At 45.6% G+C, this 20,134-nt stretch overlaps 1 protein-coding gene across 1 annotated transcript in view; it reads left to right on the top strand.

Moving 5' to 3' along the window:
* CCBE1 (collagen and calcium binding EGF domains 1) overlaps nt 1-11,226 on the top strand; it is a 165,568-nt gene extending 154,342 nt beyond the window's left edge. Inside the window, exons 6-11 of the mRNA XM_084888291.1 lie at nt 6,425-6,528; nt 7,349-7,469; nt 8,516-8,655; nt 8,754-8,789; nt 9,640-9,675; nt 10,903-11,226. Coding sequence (XP_084744417.1) covers nt 6,425-6,528; nt 7,349-7,469; nt 8,516-8,655; nt 8,754-8,789; nt 9,640-9,675; nt 10,903-11,142 — 677 coding nt within the window. The 3' untranslated portion in view covers nt 11,143-11,226. The remainder of the gene's footprint in view (nt 1-6,424; nt 6,529-7,348; nt 7,470-8,515; nt 8,656-8,753; nt 8,790-9,639; nt 9,676-10,902) is intronic.
* Nucleotides 11,227-20,134: the final 8,908 nt, after the last annotated feature.

Below are 20,134 nucleotides of genomic sequence, written 5' to 3'. Positions count from 1 at the left end.
AACCTGAATTACCCAAAATTAGTTTCTTAAGAAATACCTTCTAACATCTCCCAGTTGGTGGTGTTCTGGAAATTAGAGTTTGGAAAGTTCTAAATTTACTAGTGCTAGGGTTTTTCCCCAGCCTTACAAAGGGTTCAGCATTCTAGAGAAAGGGGCTGTGCGTAGATGATTAAGGAATGCGGAGACAAAAGATAATTTTGAAAGGCATTGGGGGTCAGAGGAGCTTCAGCTGAAGGGAGCTAAAGACTTCTCCTTGACCAAGGACCTGTGCTTTTATTCACACAATTTATCCTAAGGCAAGGTGGACATATACACTTCAAAGGGTAAGGTATCAAAGGGTAGAATATAGAAGCATTATCAGTTTGGGGAATAGTCTACAGCTGTTCAGGTGCTTGGCCAACAGGAGGCAATAAAATTCCCTGAGTTGTCTGGCAGTTAGCAATCCTATTCAGGTTTGGGGGAAGTGGAACTCTTGTAAGTATTACATGCTGGAATCGGTTTCCAGCAACTAGCATCAAAACTCTGAGCTCTGTGGCTCAACTTGGTAGGTCATCTGGTCGACTTTCAGGGAAGGTTGTTTTTGGACGCAGCCACGAAGTCCAGAGGGAAGCCATTTGCTGCAGACAGCAGAGCATCTGATGAACAAAACAGGGCGGTACTCCTCCTCTGAGAGAAAGGAGGTTCAGTTTACAGGGGCTGGGAGGGGGTGCGCTTCTGTTTGATCAGAAAGAACTGTCTGGTGGCTTTACCGCTGTGCTTCATTGTAATGAACTCCTCACTGCCGATTCTCTCCCTCCTCCTCTACATGTACAGCCTCAAATGACTTTTTTAAAACCTGAAAGGTCACTGTCAGTTGTATCTTACTCGCCCCGCTGCCAGAAGCAACATTATAAAAGAATTTCTCAGTATTTCATGTTCAGTAACTGGTCTCTATTGAATTCACCACACACGCGCAGAGGACTTAGCATTTGGTTTTAGTATTTTACTAAGAAAAACATTCCAACACGCGTAACCAAGGAAATCAAGGAGTCACAGCCTGAGAGGAGTAATTCATACACAAAATTATGAAAAAGGACAGGCACATTGCTTGCCCGGAATGTTAAAGTCATAATTTGGGCCACCGAGAAAGTGAGGGGCTGGCTTTGGCGGTTCTGGCCACAAAAGGCAAGAGCCCTGGATGACAGCAGTGACGCCCCAAAAGTTCCTTGGCGTAGAAGTTAGGAGAGCTGGTAGCTGGAGCTGCGTTAGTATTAACCAGCTGTCGTGGGCTGGTCGCCAGGCCTCAGCTTCCTCCTCTGTAGACAAGAGGGTTGGACAAGGGGAGCTCTGAAGACCCTTTTGCCCTTTGCAAATATTTTTTTTTCCAGTGTGGTGTGATGTAGCTTCAGGAAAAGTAATATAAGCTCTCCCAGCCCTAGGAGTCCCTGTGCAGTCACGTCTTTGTGCTGCATCTAAGTGAATGCCAAGACTCCAAGACATGCCCAGCTTCACTAGCAAAACAGAGAACTTACTGAATCTCAACAGATGAAGCACCAACGTCCAGCTATTCGGCTCAGCACTAAGAAAAGTTGCGGGCCAGATGAGCTTCATATCTGGAACATCAGAGGCAGTTAAGTGATTTCATTTGTTCTGGACTAATTAATAAGTCCAATATTTCATCACGGTCAATTTTTTTTGGATGAGGAGGTAATGATTATTAAGTATAAACACATGATGTAAAATCTTGCCTCCTCCTGTGTGTGTGTTGTTGTTTTTTTTAAACTTTGCATTGTCCAATGTCTGTAACATTACAGTTAGAGGAATTTAAAGTCAAGGATGGCCTCAGCTCTTTATCCAGAGAGCAGGTGGAGAGCAGAAGGGGCTGGCCATGGAACTGTGTCTCATAATGGAAAGGTCACTGTGCACACACAGGCGCAGTGTCTCGGCTGGCTAATAGGCAAGAATGGCTCGCTCAGTCACTTTGATTCTCTGAAAATATGTAGCTGGAGCTAGCTGATTCACTCCAGGGAATCTATGCAGCCCCTGTGAGGAGAAGAATTAAGGGCAAGTCGGCTCCATAGTAATTAGCTATTTATCAACTTTTGTTTACTTTCTGAAAAAGTGACCGTGACCCCCAGTGCCTCTTAGTACAGTTCAAAGTGTCAGGGACAGCAGGTGTTTCATATAACTTTCAAGCTCCACTAATCCATAGGTCAGTGGTTCTCCCCCTGGGGGGCTTGAAAAAATGCTGTTGCCATCCGTGCTGTGACTCCCTGCTGGGAGGGGTACAACACAGTCAGTGGAATTTTTAAAAGCCCCCTAAGCAGTTGCATGTGCCACCAGGGTTGAGAACTGCTGCCAGGGCACAAATCTGCACCATCGACTTTTAAAAAACAAACATGCTTTGTTCGTTTGTGACACTGCTGGTATGAAGTGTGTTGGGAACATTCTTTAGTTTTTCTAAGTTTATTAAATATTACTAATATGGTATGTAAGGAATTCTATCTCTAGTGCTTAGGATATATACACTGCTCAATGTCAGTAAAAATTAGAGCTATCTGCCCCCATGTGGCTAATTGATAATATTGCACCTTTATCTGAGCAGGTTGGAGCAATATATTGTGACCAGGGGCCCAGTGCATGAATTCTTGCACCTTGAAAGGAACTGTGGGCTATGAGGCTGCTGTAGGCTCAGGAACAGGTCTCAACCCATCCTCTATGCCTCCACCCACTGCTGCCCTGGTCCCCTGTCTGCCAGCAGCCCACAGCCATCACCACCAGTCTCACTCACTGGCCCCACTCACACCCGATGATGGTGTGGAGCAATTGGGGCTGGTGCTAGCAGCGTGTTCAAGTGGGGCCAGCACTGACAGTGTGTTCAAGCAGCAGCTGCTGCCCTGATCACCCCACAGGAGCAGGGGGAGATGGAGAAGCCCTCAATGGTAATCAGGGCTGGCAGCTGCTGCTCACACCAGCTGATGGTGCTAAGTGATCAGAACGGGTGCTGGGCACTGGCAGTGGGTGCGAGCACCGGGTGGAACCGCAGCATTTGGGAGCAAAGAATTTTCAGTAACCACCAAAGGCTCACCCTGATGACAGCGACTGGTGCCCTGCCTTAGTCTGGTGCCCCTGTTCACTTGCTCCACCATCCTGCTGTGGCCAATGCCTGCCATGTTCTGCACACACCTACTGCTGGTCAGCACAAGTCATAACGACCTGTTGTTCAGCTGTTTCGTTGTTCTGGTTGTTCCACCGTTTGGTTTATTTGCATATTATTAGCCTTTTATTATGTAGCATACTTCACTGGACATGGTCATAGTCACAGTCAGAGATACTCAGTGACTACATTGAGAGTATTGAAACAAAGTTCAAGATTCCTACCCAGATTTTTATATGAATTATTAATGTAGCACCCACAGGATTATTTATCACATTTGACAGTACTGTAGACAAATTCCAGAAGAGATAAGCCCCAATTCAGAAGAGATTGTATGCTCTGATCTACACACAGTTATTTATCTTCAAACCCTCTAAGAACTCTTTCCAAAGGAAAGACATCTATAATTTTGTAGGTAACATAATTTTTAAAAGATACCAGCATCAACAATCATATCAGCATTTACAGAGCATTTGTCATGTAGTAGGCTCTGTTCTGGGAATTCACAGCAATTCCACGTGTTAAGTGTCATTGTTACTTATCATGTTTCAAAGGAAGGATGCTCACAGAGGCTGTGACTTCCAGCCCAAAAGGTACAAAGCAGCAACATCAGGATTCCGTCCTGATCACAGGACTCCACCAGAGCCTACACCCCTTGCTACTACCCTGTTTCCCCAAAAATATATAAGACAGTGTCTTATATTAATTTTTGCTCCCAAAGATGAGTTAGGTCTTATTTTTCCAGGAAGAAGAATACGGTACACATGTATTGTTAAATGAAAATGAAGGAAGTTTATTACCTGTATACAGTACGGTAGTAATGTAGTTGTCAACACAAACCAGACAAACTGTGAATCCTACAGTATCAAGAATTTACTCATTTATTCAATGACAATCATGTCATCATCTTCTGGAACATCATCATAACAATCCAATTCCTGAATTTCCTGGTGAATTTCTTGTGACTCCATTTCTTTCAGAATCAGTGGACCAAATCTCTCATGTTTAGCCTAGGGGGGCCTTATTTCTGGGGGGATGCCTTATATTTCACTCAGAAGGAAAACTGTAAGTAGGTCTTATTTTCGGAGGATGTCTTATTTTCAGGGAAACACGGTACTAGTATGTTTCTTTTTCTGTGGAAGCTTCAGATGTCTTTGGAGCAAAATTTATCTTTGTGTGTGTCTGTGGGACAGTTTCATTATAAGGCAGTCATATACATAATTTAGAATATGTAAATGTTTTAATGATTATTTTTAAAAAACATAAAATGAAAAATTTCGTACAGGGAACCCCCAGAGCTCTGAGATTATGTCTATGGATCCGGAGGAATTCATTTAAAAAGTTTGTAGTCAATATCTTCCTGATGCATTTGATTTGAAAATCTCAGAGCAAAGTTCATCTTGATCTCATTCTGATCATTTCACAAAGGTACTGCAAACAGGCCGAGTACTTCTAGGTCAAAGGTCACTCAGCGGGGCTGGTCTCTGGGTCAGTGAATGTGGGTCGTTTGAAGGGCTTTGATGGACGGACTCTAGGCCTACTCCCAGGATTTCAGATTTCAAAGAACAGGTCTCCGCGTGATGGTGCTGGTGCTGCTGCAGGTCTGTTGATCACATGTGGGAACCACTGCCCTACAGCCAGCCTGGTCCTCAGGTGGTTCAGAACTCCCTGCACCCCCACGGTGCTCAGTCTCTGCACATGGTGCTCTGGGAGACCTTATCTGTAAAGGAGACTGAACTGAAGATACATTAGTCCTAACACTCCGTGATATAAATGAATAGTCTAGAACCTGGTAAAAAGGTTTTCTCTTATGAAAATACCAAATTACCTTAGTTATTACCACCCCTTGGTGAGTTCAATTGAGTATATAAAAGTAGAAATAAAACTTGTTCGTGATAGCCTGGGGGTTCGGGTTTCAACATGTGAATTTGGGAGGCGGGGACAATTCAACATCTAACATCCTGTTTCACAGACATTTTTCGAGCATCCACTCTGTGAGCTACCAAGAAGCTACTCCAGTTCTTAGGTGGCTCCCACTCTGCACCAGTATCCCCTCTGCAGGGAAGCCTAGGGCACCCACCACTTGAGTGGGACACGTGGTCAACACCATTGATCTCAGAGCCCTGAAGGATCTCTGTAAACAGAGAGGCGGGCTTTGTAGACACTCGAGCTGGGTCTTGCTAGTTGGTAGAATTCACTAGTGGAGGCAGTCAAGAGGCCTTCCCAGAAAGGAATAATAGGAAAAGAACGTGGGCCAAGAGGCACAGGAAATGGCTTGGGAGAGACGTTACTCTACTGCCCCTGTGTTATATTCCAGGTAGCAGTATTATCCATCACAAACAGCACACCTGGTCCCACACCAAAGGCCTCCTAAGCCAGGAGGAGGGTTTCCACTTACCTGGAGTCACACTGCCCTATCCGCCCCAAGAAAACATCCGTGCACCCCACTCTTGGCCCACACCACTGCTGCCTCCACACAGCCTTGGTGGTCTTCACCTCCGCATCAGTAGCAAGGTTGCCTCCAGGGTCTAGTCTCCAGCACGCAGGTGTCTGTAGGCATTTCAGTACCGGTAGGATGAGAGCTGTGTAAATTCTTGGCCACGGCACCATTTGACCCACTCTTTCTTTAGTGAAATATAATTTTACAAAAAGCCCCTGGAGCTCCCAGTGCTCTATAAGATGTCATTAGGATCCTTCCCAGTGGACGGCCGGCCAGGGTGCCTTCTCAGGGCCTCTTTCATTTGCCCCCAAGTGGGTGCGTTCAGAGTGTCTGTCACGTTTTCCATCCCAGCTTCACACCTCCATGGAGGTCAGTGCCCAGCCCTGACCTGTGACCCCGCCTGGTCTGGCAGTGCTGCCTTTGATCGGCTGGATGACAGAGGTGATAAGGACCAGCTCTGTGAGCCCTGAGCCCGAGGCCCACTGCCTAAGCTTGGGGATAATTTTCGGCATGTGAGCATTGGCCTTTGGAAGGGAGTATAAATCATGTTGCGTTGATGCAGCCTGCCTCCCGGAAAGTCCTGATAAAAGGGCAAGGGTTCACATTTTCCCACACGAAAGAGAAAGAGGCAGGGGTGCCTAAATGGGAACAGCTGAGCCCAAAACATAGAAGGTCCCTCTCGCTCGCTCCACCACCTGGGCATACTGTCAGTGCTCCCCTGAAGACCAAAAAACCTTTGCACGTTCTATGGTCAGCAAGTCTGCCCACGTCTGCCTTCCATGATGCTGTCTGCGGGGCTGGGTGTCCTTCGGCCTCCCAGATGGACCAGAGCCCCTCTCCTCTCTCAGGGCACGATGAGAAGGCTGAGAACGCGGTGAGAGCCGGAACCTGCTGCGCTTCATGCAAGGAGTTTCACCAGATGAAGCAGACGGTGCTGCAGCTGAAGCAAAAGGTACATGCCCCGCGTGTTAGACACAATCACAGAACGGCAGAGATAAAGTGGAAATGCTTAAAAATGAGAAGGAAATAAATCTGCAACCTCATTGAGCATTCCCTGGGGTTGGTGCCAACTAGGGTTAGGCTTGAACGCTTTGCCCTTCATCCTCAGAGCTGACCGTCTGAGGGGCAGCAGAACACAATGAAGGCAGGGCATGGACTGGGTGACTAACAGGCCCCCAGGTCAGGGGACGTGGTGGAGTTGTGGAGGATGAATTAAGACGATTGAGACTTTTTGTGAAATGATCATCCAGACACATGGCCCTGGGGCCAACATAGGCGATTCTATTTTATCTGATATTTTGCCTATATTCTGTCAACAGGAACATCCTCTCTATACACTTCCTTAAGCTGGTGATGACTTTCTGTGGCAGCTTTATTTTTCACATTTAAAAATGATAGCCTGTGCTTTGGTCTCCGTGCACTTCGGATAGCAGCCGTTTGGGTACCCTTGTCACCGAGGGTGAGGACTGACTCTCCCACAAATGCCTGGCAGAACATCAGGGTTCTAATAATGGCGGTATGCTGAGGTTAATGCCCTGAGATGGACTTGGTGAATCCTTACACCTACAGTCAATCAATCACTTCACCTGTTTGCCAGCAGCTCAGACATTGTGCTTATGCTGATAAAACATAAACTCTGGGTTTAGAAGGAGGATCTCTATATCCCCTCTGAGCTCTAAATGGCTCAGATAGAGGGAAATTATCAATAGTGTGAAGAGTCTCCTGGCAGTGGAGCCATCGCTTCCTGAGTGGGGTTTCTCTTCTCTCTGCAGATCGCCCTGCTCCCCAACAGTGCTGCTGACCTGGGCAAGTACAACACTGGTGACAAGGTGCTGGCCTCAAACGCCTACCTTCCAGGGCCACCTGGCCTGCCTGGGGGTCAGGGCCCTCCTGGTGAGTGTGGACAAGGACATCGAAGGGCAAGAGTCAGCAGCCAAGGGCTCACGGTTAGTGGGTGCTGACGGAGTTCTCTAGCTTCCATGGATGAGAGCAGAAGCAGGAGTCCAGGGAGCACCCACATCTGTGTGGCCAGAGGGCCTTGGGAAGTTGGTCCTCAAGCCTGAGAAACAAACCCTCATAACCAATAGTAATTTGGGAGAAAAAGCTCATTGTCCTGGGCTTAGATAAGATTCTTAGAGACCGCCAAAACAAATTTGGCTCAGTGGATGGAGCGTCGGCCTGTGGACTGAAAGGTCCCAGGTTTGATTCTGGTCAAGGGCATGTACCTTGGTTGTGGGCACATCCCCAGTAGGAGGTATGCAAGAGGCAGCTGATCGATGACTCTCTCTCATCAATTTTTCTAACTCTCTATCCCTCTCTCTTCCTCTCTGTAAAAAAATCAATAAAATATATATTTTTAAAAAAGATTCTTAGAGACCATTTTAAACTACAGAGAAACAATATGAAAACTATTTTTTAACATTGATCTCTATAAAAATAGATTGGTGTAGTGAACTCCTACGGATTCATTGCCCAGTTCTGCGGACTCAGGGCCAGCCTGGTGTCCACTATTCCCTAGGTCTCTCAGATGCTGAACCCTGTACTCTTGACCACTCTCCAGGTGTGATAACCGCCACCCTGCTATGATTGATGGGATTTAGAGGAGCCAGCAGTTCTAAGAGAAGTGAAAGAGGCAAAATGTAGAGGAACTGGTCACAGATTGGATGAGGGGTTGTGGAAACAAGGAAATCTATAGGAAGACTTTCAAGATTCTGGCTTGAGTGGACAGGTGACTGGCGGTTTAAGACAAGAGAGGGAGAGGCAGAAGTCCATTTAGACTGGGTTAAATTTAAAGGCCAGGTGGGACTTTCCAGAGGAGGTGTCAGAAGGCACAGGGCAGGGTGCACAGAGAAATGGCTACAGGGGCTCACAAACTTGTAAGCCAGCGCCCTGGCCTTCCTCGCAGGATGCAGAGCTAATGAGCTGTTCTTTGATTGCAGGCTCGCCAGGACCCAAGGGCAGCCCAGGCTTTCCGGGTATGCCAGGCCCTCCTGGGCAGCCGGGCCCACGGGGCTCCATGGGACCCATGGGACCACCCCCTGACCTGTCCCACATTAAGCAAGGCCGGAGGGGCCCTGTGGTCAGTATTTTCTCAGCCATCCACTTGCTGTTGTTGAGGAAATTGTGTTCTTGCTCCCTGCTTTCTCCTTTGTTGAATGCGATCCCTTTGTCTTGTAGGGCCCACCAGGTGCACCAGGAAGAGATGGCTCTAAGGTAAGTCTCATGAGTGGTCCTTAACAGCCTAAGGTTTCCCAAGTTCAGTAAAGCTCAAGCACTGTTTACTGTCCCCATTGTGCGTGACAAAATTGAGACACAGATACACTTTTCCCCCCAATGCTGGGAAGAAAATCTAAAAAGCAATTTCCTTAAAATATGAAATAACCATAATAACAAAACAACCACCAAAACCACTCCTAAGAGAGATATTTTATTTGTTAAATTAATTGGGGTGACATTGGTCAACCTGAACATATAGGTTTCAGGTGTGGGTTTCTATGTTGCAAGATTTGTATATCGCACCGTGTGCCCACCACCCAAAGTCAAATCTTCTCCTCTCACCTTATACTAGGGCCCCTTCCCCCCACCCCCTCTTATGAATTTTAAACAAGTCCCTGTGTTGTCAGAGTAGCACATGCTTTTCTCTTTAGCCAGTGTTCTTCTGTAGGGCTATTTTGTGTGTGATGTGCTTAAGTCAACAGCAGCAGGTCCCTTCTGTGCAAGTGGGAGTGGTTTCACTTTGAGAGCTGCCTGCTCCTTGCCTCATAAAGTCAGTGCGAGTTCCTTTAGAAAGCTCCTGAATTATCCCACACCCTGCCTGGAAATGCAGGCATTCCTCTTGTCAGATCTGGTTTTAAAATATATGACCTCGGGGAAAATATGAATGAGAGACACTTGACCCAAGCAGCCTGTTCAAAAGTGGTCCCACGAGTCCAGCTTAAGCTTACATTTGTTTCCGACGGAAAATATTTGTTGTTTTGGGCAGGGAGATGGTCATGGCAGGAGTCTACATGGAGACTGTGGTAGTAGCATCAAGAAGCTAACCCTGACCTTTCTCTGCTTTTAGGGGGAGAAAGGAGCTCCTGGACCCAGAGGGTCTCCGGTGAGTAGTACTATCCACCTCGCTTCCCCAAATGATCCCGGGAATGCAGCTCTGAGAAGCCTGTGAGTTGGTCTTAATAACAAAAGCTGGCTTCCTCCGGCTGTCACTCTGCCTGCCCAAACAGAACGCGGTGGTTAGGAGGGGAATCACGGAGGCCTTCAGCAGCTGCTTGGAATTTATTTTGAAATTTTGTTTTCCATTTCTTTTTCTTTTTATCGTGGCTAATCTTTATTTGGAATGTCTTAAGATTCAAAACCTCAGAATGCCATGAGTCTGTTTTCAAGTATGTCATGAAACATCTGAAGGAGATGAGAAGAGAAATCTATGGGCTAAGTCCTGACTCAACGCTTCAGAATTTAGCCACCGCTATAGCTCTAGCAGGTCAGGTGACCATCCCCTCCAGAGAGTACAGATGCATGCAGGGGGGTTGGGACCACTGAGAAGAAACTAGCTGGATAAATGCATAGTATCTGGGAGGTTGAAAATGAAAATCAGTGGTATCCAATCTCTTATCCAAAGCACAGAAAATTCAAGTTAACTCCATTGCTTTTGAAGAGGCCAGCGTCATTTCTGAAAAAAGTATTTGCATATGTGAGCTGCTGTTTCTAGCGCAGCATGGAGGTTCTCTCCACTTCATTTAGGTTGTAGTTATAATCAGGCATCCTTATAAACACTAATAATTTTGCCTTAAAATATAACATTTTTTTAGCATTCACTATGGTCTCAGCCTTTTGCATTTATTAACTCATTTATAGACGCCCTTGGAAGCCTATGAAACCCAGTGAATTGAGTCTGTTATCTCCTTTTTATGGATGGGGAGATGGAGACCCAAAGAAATTAAGTAACTTGTCCAAGACAAGCTAGTAAGCGGCAGTGGTGAGATTCAAGCCCAACAGAGCCCCACTCTCTTAACCCCTACTTTCTGCCTCTATAGCATCGTCCAGGTTTCTTTGGAAAATCACATTGGAAAGGTTATTCTCCTATTCTTTCATTCTGCCAGATTTGATATAGCCTAGAATTGGGAGGGAACAAAGGTTATATACGTGGTAAGGGAACCAGAAGGCAATCTAAAGAATCCCCCAGGCTATGCTAACAGTCTGTGTGTCTTCTCCATTTGGGACCCGGAATTATTGTCTCAGTAGCTGCCAGCACACAGCAGACATAGCAAACCTTCACTTTGCAAGGGGCTGAGTCTGTGGTTCTGGTTTTGATTCCTCTCTTGCACAGGGGCCACCTGGTTCTTTCGACTTCCTGCTGCTGATCCTGGCTGACATCCGTAATGACATCGCTGAGCTGCAGGAGAAGGTGTTCCGGCACCAGACTCACTCTCCCCACTCTTCGGCAGAGGAGTTCTTACCTCAGGAATTTGCCAGCCATCCAGAGACCATGGACTTGGGCTCTGGAGACGACTACTCAAAGGGCACTGAGACAAGAGATGTGGGGACCCCCAGGGACTTTTATCCTTAGCACAGGCCAGCATCTTCATGCCAGAGGAAGAGAAGTTTGCACACCTGCAATTTAATCATCTAAAGAGAAGACAAAAAAACAAAACCCACCACTGGAGACCTAGACAAGATACATTTAAATTGTCTTTGCTCTTTTCCTGCCTTCTCCCTACTTTTTTCCTTCCAAATACTATTTTCAGAGGCCCCTCCTAGAGGTACTGGTTATATGAGGGAGAAAATGATTGGTTTACATACCTCCCTCTGAGAGCAGTTGACATTGGAACTGCTCTTTTATTTATTTATATATTTTTTGGAACTTCTGGGTTTCTGAGTTAAGTACTCTCACAGTATCTTAAATTTGATAGAATAAAAGGGAAAAGTGGCAAGGGGTCAGCTCCAAGAAATGTTAGGTAACTTATTTTAAAAATTAGACACGTGTCCAAAAGAGATTATAACTCTTCAATATCAAAACAAGGCTCTTCAATGAAAAGGTCAAGACAACAGTGTATATTTACTTTGGTGGATAATTCTTGGTCCTTGTTGATCTAATAGATGTTCAATATTCTAGCCTCCTGTCCAACCTCACTTCCCAATTTCAATGAAAGATAGGAGAAAGTGAAGAAAAAGCAGAGATTAGGGAAGATGGAAAAAATTAGTCATAATATTTACTATTATATAGGTTGCTACATTCTAAATTCAAATACAACTATTAAATGTTCATGTCATGCTTGTCTATAAATATCCTCCTCAGAGAAGGAAGTTACATAGATGTAGGACTAAGTCCTCTTTTCAAAAAATATAAATGAATAAGCATCCTGATTTGCATTATGACAATGGGTTCCTGTTTTGCCAGGACATTTTAGAGCTGTTTGATTAAACAAGTGGGCCTGTTCAGTAAATCACAAATTATTGGTTGAACAAAGGTGGCTGACCCATAGAGAGAGTTGCAGATATTCCCAGGCTCTGATTGGGTGCCCATTAAAGAAACAGAGGTGCCATTAGACTATGATTCAGGTTGAGTCGATGCACAGGTGGCTGGCTCCGGTTGTTGGCTAGGGGTAAGGGGAACCTCGGGAAGGGACCCCACTAACCACAGAGACAAGTCATTTGCTCTCCTTGGGGATTAGAAGTCCTCATCTGGGGCCAGCAGAGCTTGCCAGCATAGAGAATGATACGCTATTGAAAGTTCTAGATGAGGAAGGGGAAAAACCAGTGTGGCAGAAATTTCCTCCCCACTAGTCCCTTTTTTCCTTAATTGTCCATCATTTAGTCCATCAACAAGTTCCAGATGTTGCAGGCCTTCTCGTTGATTTCCCTTTCCGAGCCAATGTGGAAGGCCTGGGAAAGGGGTATATTCCCACCTCCCACCCGCAGTGTTTGCTTGTACACCGCTGGGTCCCAGGGGAAGCAGGCTCAGGAGCGGGCTATCTCTGGATCGCAGAGGCAGGAGTGAGAGGAAGCTCTCCCAAGGACCAGAGGAGTGGCTTCTCCCTTCTATCATTGGGGAACCGCTTAGCTTTGAGGGCAGCGTGCGGGTTCCTTGAAGAACAAGTTCTCATTTGACACATGGACTGGCTTTTCATCCACCTGGTCCAGAGCCCTTCATCCTCACAGTGAACCTCACCAGTTATCCTGCCACAGCTCGTGTTTGCTTGTGTTGGGGTTTCCATTTCTCATCCTATATGATTCCCCCTCCCCCCATATTTCTGGGAGATACATTTTCAGTTTTCTTTTCCCATCATTTAACTCTCTTCGTGGGAAACTGGTTTCAAGAGAACTGCTGTTGGTGTTTGCATGCCACTGTTCCAGCTTGCTTCAGGTTGACGGGAAGGGCTTCTGTTTGAGAATCTCAAGTGACAGCAGCCTTCCCTCCCATCATTAGAGACTTGGGACTCCAGTCAGTTAGCCAACGGCCAAGTTTTTCACAAGCATGTCCATCCTTCTTCCTTGTGCAAAATTCCTAAGGACTGTCCACCAGAATGTCACAACTGAAAGCCACAGGTTCCCAACGCTCCTCTCCTGGCACTTCCCTTCCCTCTCCAGCCCAGCCGGCACGGGTTTACAAGGCAATGAACTGAGCAGCTGTTGCTTCGCATCTGGAATATATGTAATGTTTGCCTGCTTGTGGAGTACAGTATTTAAAGGGTGTGGGTGGATGAATGCTAAAGAAAATTGTGCACAAGCTCTATGAGAAATTATTAAGTCTGTCTTTGATTTTTTTTTTATAAGGAATGTTATTGCCTTTTCTTTTAACAGTGAACTGTGTTTAGAACTATAATCTTTATTGCTAAATGCTCACAAAATGCAAGCAAGCTGCATGGTGGACATGCAGAAGCGAGGATAAATATATTAAAAGCGTGAACTGATGATAGTAACATCTTGGATCCATGAGACTATTCTAGATAAACACACAATAACCTCTATCATCTCAGTCTGCTGGATCAGGTCAATTTATAAAATAATTTTTCATCCTTGGATTTTCAACAGTTGGACTAGGACCACAGGACTAAATATGCACTCTGGATGCCCAAATTATATTTTTCAAAGATAAGACATAATAAGGCACTGTTATTTCTAACGTATCTTTCAGTTATAGATAGAAAACCAAAGCTTCGCTATCTAAACAGGGCAGCTGCTCAAACCGAAAGGAAAAGCCATTTTGGGGGTAAAATTTGCTGCAGTTTTGCTAAACCACTTCATGGTTCAAGGGGGAAAAAGGTCTTTGTAACCTCTTCACCCCTCCAGCAGAAATGTGAACTCCCATGTTTTGCACCCTGATAACTAGGACTTGTGAATAGGACTTAAAGAGATTGCTTCTGTTTCGGGACAGCGATGAAAATAAAAATCTGCTATCAGAAACAATGCAAGGAAGGCAAACATTTTAGTTTGGGAATATCTCCCTTCCTTCCCAGTTCCAGAGAAAGAAAGTATAAGCTTCACTATGCCAAAGGGCATGGGGTACAGAGGGAAGGCAGTCTTCTCTCTTCTTCCCTGTTAATTCCCACACCTGCCACAAAATGAATTGACCAACTGAAGTCATTTCTATTGTATAAATGCAGACAGGTGTGTCCACAGTTAAACAGGTAAATGATAAATTGCACGTGGGCATCAGTGATAGTATCACCCCACCACATACTAGGTGGAGGGCACCCTGGTTCTGGTCATGCTCCCTCTCTAGGGTTCGTGACTGCTTTGGCCTTGTGAGTCCCATTTCTGGACATGCTGGGAAAGACAGTCTCCATGCCAGACGTGTCCTTGGGGTGAGAGCAAATCCCTCATCGTACTTTGAGTGTTACTCCCCCTGTCTTTGCCCCACACACGCACAATCCAGCCTATCACAGAGAGAAGCAGCCTCATTGTGCAAATTTAACATCTATCAGCTAGCCTTCCTGAAAAAGATGTGATTTTGGAGGAATCTGGGCCAAACAACTAGTATAAAGCCATCTGAAATTATTAATAATGAGAATTCAGGGAAGTTGATGGATTTTCCCTGGCACTGTCAGCATGTATGTCTCACAACAAATCAAAAAATGATTTTCCATTTGAGAAAAAAACACACATTCGACCATGACATAATTGTTAAAAATCTTGGGTTTCACGTGCTCCTTCAACAAATACTTTCAGTGCTTTAGGGAAACCATAGGAAGAAGAGCTTTCCACACCCCCCAGGGACCTCAGTGTTCTTTGTTATTTCCCCAAAGCAAGTGCCCTGGGGGGGGAGAGGGGGGGGTGGGTGTCATCCGTGTGGGGACTGCCTTTACTGCCCAGGGACTAGTCTTATTCTTCAGCAACTATTTTGTTCATTATTTATAAGAGGTCCACATAACAGCTGAGCTAGTATGCCAATAGTAATGGATATGATACTATGAAGTACTTTTGATAAGATTGTATATGCTTAATAACAAAGTTATTTTTCTTATGTGGTTGTACTGTGTTTTGTCCTGATACGCAGTCCGGTGCAATGTGTTGTCTCTCTACAAGGTGAAGACAAAGGATGCAGAGAGGGAGCTCTCTCCAGAGCTGGAACCTCTATTCTGGGTAGGCCACCTCCTGGGATACCAGTATGGTCCCAACATTTGAGCCCGAATCCAGGTCTGAAGGCCGAGGTCCCACTCAGAGGCCCACATTCCCCAGATGGGATCCTCTGGGACCACAGGGTGGAGTCTTCAAATCAGGGACCCCCAGGGAATCACTGGAGGTACCTAAGGCGCTTATGTATGGAGGGCCTATGAGGGTTTTACCTACACTGCACCTCAAGCAACTCAACTTTTAGTTGGTTTTGGATTAGAATTTCTCATTAGGTTTCCTTTGGAGGAGAAAAAAAAATGACTACCTTAAAATGGTTAAAATAGATAGAGTTGAGGGGAGGAAGCCCCATGAGTTGGTAAGTGAAGTGAGAATCCTATGTGAGGATCAAAGGAAGGGAATTTTTATTAGCTCAGCCATATAGGAGGCAGTTCTCCTATATAATAAAAGCCTAATATGCTAAGTGTCTGGTCATCTAGTTGTCCATTCAACCAATCAGTGTAATATGCTAATGACATGCTAAGGCTCTCAACCACTTGCAAAGGGGTGCACTGACCATAAGGGGCAGACAGTCAACTGGTCAACCAGTTGTTATGACGTGCACTGACCACCAGGGGACAGATGCTCTGATTGGTAGGTTAGCTTGCTGCTGGAGTCTGGCTGATTGGGACTGAGTGAGACAGGATGGACATGTCCTGGAGCTCTCCTGTGGGCCTTTCCTGACTGGTCAACCTTCTATATCCCTCCCCGATCCTGATGATGCACTAGTGGAGTCCCTTAGCTTGACCTGCACCCTCTCTCAATCCTGGACCTTCAGGTGATGTCGGAGAGCTGGTTTCAGTACAATCCCACTCAATGCAGGAGCTGCCTGCTGGTCACCAGTGCACATCATAGTGAGGGGTTGAGCAGCCTTACCATATCATTAGCATATTACACTTTGATTGGTTAAATGGCTGACCAGACGATTGGACACTTAGCATATTAGGCTTTTATTATATAGGATAGTATTATAGTAATGTATAATAATGTATTTTTTTTTAATTTATTCATGTATTTAGTGCTTATACTGCAATTTATTGAGCAGTCACTATGACCCATGCACTGTTCTATCAAATGTAAATCTAAAAATGAGCCAGGCTCATGGTTAGCACAGTGATGGTGGTGGGAGCCTCTCCCACCTCAGCAGCAGCACTAAGGGTGTCCACCGACAGGTCCCGAATTGTGAGAGGTGCAGGCCTGGCTGAGGGACCTGCCCCTCTAGTGCACAAACTTTGTTCACCAGGCCTCTAGTATAGCAATAAAAAGGGAAGTTACTTCTAATGGATTTTTCCCACCCTGGAGGGTGCCTTTAGCATCCTGAAGGCATCCATATTTACACATCTCCCTTTCCTTTGGGAGATATTTATCAAATGCTTGCTGAAAGCTGTGCACTGTGCTATGCACTACAGACACCATGGAGAGCGAAAAGGCCATAATCCCCGTCCTCCTGGGGATTTTTGTCAAAACAGGCAAGAATCCTTCCAGGCAAAATAAATCATATAAACGTGCAATTACAAACTGATAAATGCTATGAAGAGCTGTAAGTGCTGCAAGAGCCAATAGCAGCTCATGCCAATAGGACCCGCCCTTTGCTTCCCAGTCACTCATGGAGCACCCCACAGCACCCAACAGTGTTCATACCACCGCCACAGGAGACCTCTGCCCTCACAGAGAAAAGCTTCCCTAATCCTCTGGGTGAAGCAGCAGTCGATGGAAATCTGGGATGCCCCTTTATGTTTCATATTTCCTGTTCTTCATTTAAAAAGCAGCTCAATGAACTCACACTGGCTGAAACATCCTCACTGCTTCTGGACACCCCGCATGGTAACCTCACGCTCTAGTGTGGATCCCAGTGGAATCTGAGGCCAGTTTCTCCCCACCTGGTAGACCGCAGTTTTGAAAGAGCATGTTATGCTTTAGAAACACTCCCAGTTCCTGGAGAAAATCTGCACTTGGAGATTTAAATAATGGCTCAGGTCCAGATTCCAGGTTCCAGAGTGGCCTGGTGCGAATCTGCATTTAGCTACTGGGGGTTGGAGTCACAAGGAAACCTCGAAAGTTATGTGTGGGCAACTGCAGTTGAATTGAAAGGTTCTGGGGAACTGGCAGAAATGTGATGATGAGTGTGTGTTTATTTCCTCGGGCTGTAGTAGCAAAGCATTACATCCAGGTGCTTAAACATCAGAAAAGTATTTTCTTACAGTCCTGGAAGCTGAAAGTCCAAGAGGTGTCCCTACCTCCGAGAGGCTCTCAGTCCAGGTTCTGGTGGTCACCAGCCATCCTGGTGTTACTTGCTCCTTCCTGTCCCTTTGTCTCTCTGTCTTCACATGGTGTTCTTGCTGTGGGTTCCATGTCTTTTATAAAGACTTACTGGATGAGGCCTCACCCTAATCCAGTATGACCTCATCTCAATTTAACTGATTATATCTGCAGAGATCCTATTTCCAAATAAGGTCACATCCTCAGGTTCCAGGTAGCCATGAATTGGGGGAAGGGGACGCTTCAACCTAGTGCAAAAGGAAGTTTTCTCTCTATCCATTGGTTGGTATCACCCTGCTTATTTCCTTTAACAGGGTTTTTCCAACCTAATTTTTTTTTTAACCTGAGGATATGTTTTTCATTGATTTCTACAGAGAGTGGAAGGGAGGAAGCAGGAAAAGAGAGAAAAACATTGATGTGAGAGACACACATTGATTGGTTGCTAGGGCTGGGAACCTGCAACTGAGGTACATGCTCTTGACTGGGAATCAAACTCATGACCCTTCAGTCTGCAGCTGATGCTCTAATCACTGAGCCAAACTGGCCAGGGACAGTCTGAAATTTTTACTTGCCCACTTCACTCAATAAAAATGTATTGAGGGCCAAGGATATAAAGTAGTGACAATACAAAGTCCCTGCTCTCGTGGACTATGCATTCTGGTCCAGAAAGACAGACAAATGTATTATTAAGGTTCTCCAGAGAAAATGAACCCATAGGATGGATGTCTATATATTGTTTGGGGCAAAAGTAGGTTTACAGTTGTTCATATGGAAAATAATACAATAATTTTTTAAAATATATTTTATTGATTTTTTGCAGAGAGAAAGAGAGAGGGTTAGAGAGTTAGAAACGTCGATGAGAGAGAATCATCGATCAGCTGCCTCTTGCACACCCCCTACTGGGGATGTGCCCGCAACCAAGGTACATGCCCTTGACTGGAATCGAACCCAGGACCTTTCAGTCCACAGGCTGATGCTCTATCCACTGAGCCAAACCGGTTTTGACTGGAAAATAATACAATAATTAATAAACAATAGTACAAGAAGAAAATGTGTTTTGTGTACTCACAACTGTGAGTGAATGTGTGTGTGTGTGTGTGTGTGTGTGTGTGTGTGTGTGTGTGAGAGAGAGAGAGAGAGAGAGAGAGAGAGAGATGTGGATAGATAGATGTATATGTGTGTGTGCTTATTATTACAGAGAGATTTGTTTTATGGACTTGGTTCACAAGACTGTAGAGACTGGCTCCAGAGACAGGAAGGCAGAAATGAAGTCCACACAATCCATCAACTCAGCAGAACTAGACAAGGCCCCATTCCCGCATGGTGTGCTGTCTTCACCAGCATCCCCAGGAGGTAGAGGGACTCTTCCCACTCTGACAAGGTGACAACTTATGTTTTGGATTCTCACTTCTCCTCCAGTCCATTTTTTTGTGGCTGTGTATCCTCTTCCACTTCTAACATTGCTGAGGGAAGAGGATACACAGCCACAATATATAGACATCCATCCTATGGGCCACACTGGACTGGGAGCTGTGGGGAAATGACTCAACCAAAAGGAAAGTCGTATCTATGGAGTCATGTTTTCCTTTATAAATAGTTTTGGTGATATATGAGGATGGAACTGTTTCCACAGTCAAATGCTGCTGTTGTTGTTTTTTCTCACTGTGATCCATGGGTGTCCTTGGCTCTCTATGCCTTGCCTGTCTCCCTCACTGAAACCCAGTAACGTGCTGGATCTGTCCCGAGTCGGTTTGGGGATGGCTGTCAACCATGTTACCCCCAGCATCCTGCAGATAATACACAGCATCTCGCTAGGCTGCCATCGCTCCTGTAATTGAAAGATCACGTGACATGGAATACTTTCCCCTGTACCCTCGGGGCCACTGATTTACGATTCAGTAAGTCTCAGTCAAAACCAGGGAACTTAGAGATGACTAAGAGCCGTATGCTGGTAACTGGCCTTCTGCAAAGGTCTGGAAGAGAGAAGGTAACACAAGTTGAATTAGGTTCAGATCATTCAAAAAGGAAATAACAGCTGCAAAACATTTCAAGAAGAGGTCCCTTCAAAACAGTCTTCCTGGGACAGCAGCCAAGTACAGTTTTTTTTCTGGGCTTATTCGACAGTGTTGTTGGCAGCTGAGGTTCAACACCACAGGCCAGATTGACACACTTTATGTATAAATATTCACACGAGGTGGGATGAAAGCCTCTGTGTTAATATGATTTGGTTTGGGTGTTCCAAAAACAATAAAAAAAGGATAGACTTTCCCAGCTACACGGGCATCCTTCTACCACAGTTAAAACCCGGGATCATGGAGGAGTCACTTTCTCTTAGCAACTCTTAGTTGAGCCATAATACCCACTTTGTTGCCTCTGGGTCTTCCTCTGATCAGTTCTCTGATTACTGGACTTGAAGTTCCTCTTGGTTCATGGTCAGGTGGGACTGGAGGGCTGCAGGCACGCTGTCCCCCTAAACCCATTTTCTGGAGAGGTATATGGGCAGCTCACAGGCATTGCTTCCTCAGGCAAATCAGTCTCTTTTTTGCCTTTGCTTTGGTTCCAAGGTCCCAGGTGAGACCAAGTAATCTGGTGAATGTTCTCAGGGGAGTGTTGCTCCCCCCCGACACACACACACACAGAATCACGCATGCCTATGGAGGGGATCCCATCCTGTCTGCACAGAAGGGGCC

Source organism: Pipistrellus hanaki, assembly GCF_964339955.1.
Source record: "Pipistrellus hanaki genome assembly, chromosome: 6".
Lineage (NCBI taxonomy): Eukaryota > Metazoa > Chordata > Mammalia > Chiroptera > Vespertilionidae > Pipistrellus > Pipistrellus hanaki.
The sequence above is the reverse complement of the archived record's forward strand: the minus strand, read 5'-3'. Positions and strand labels throughout refer to the sequence as shown.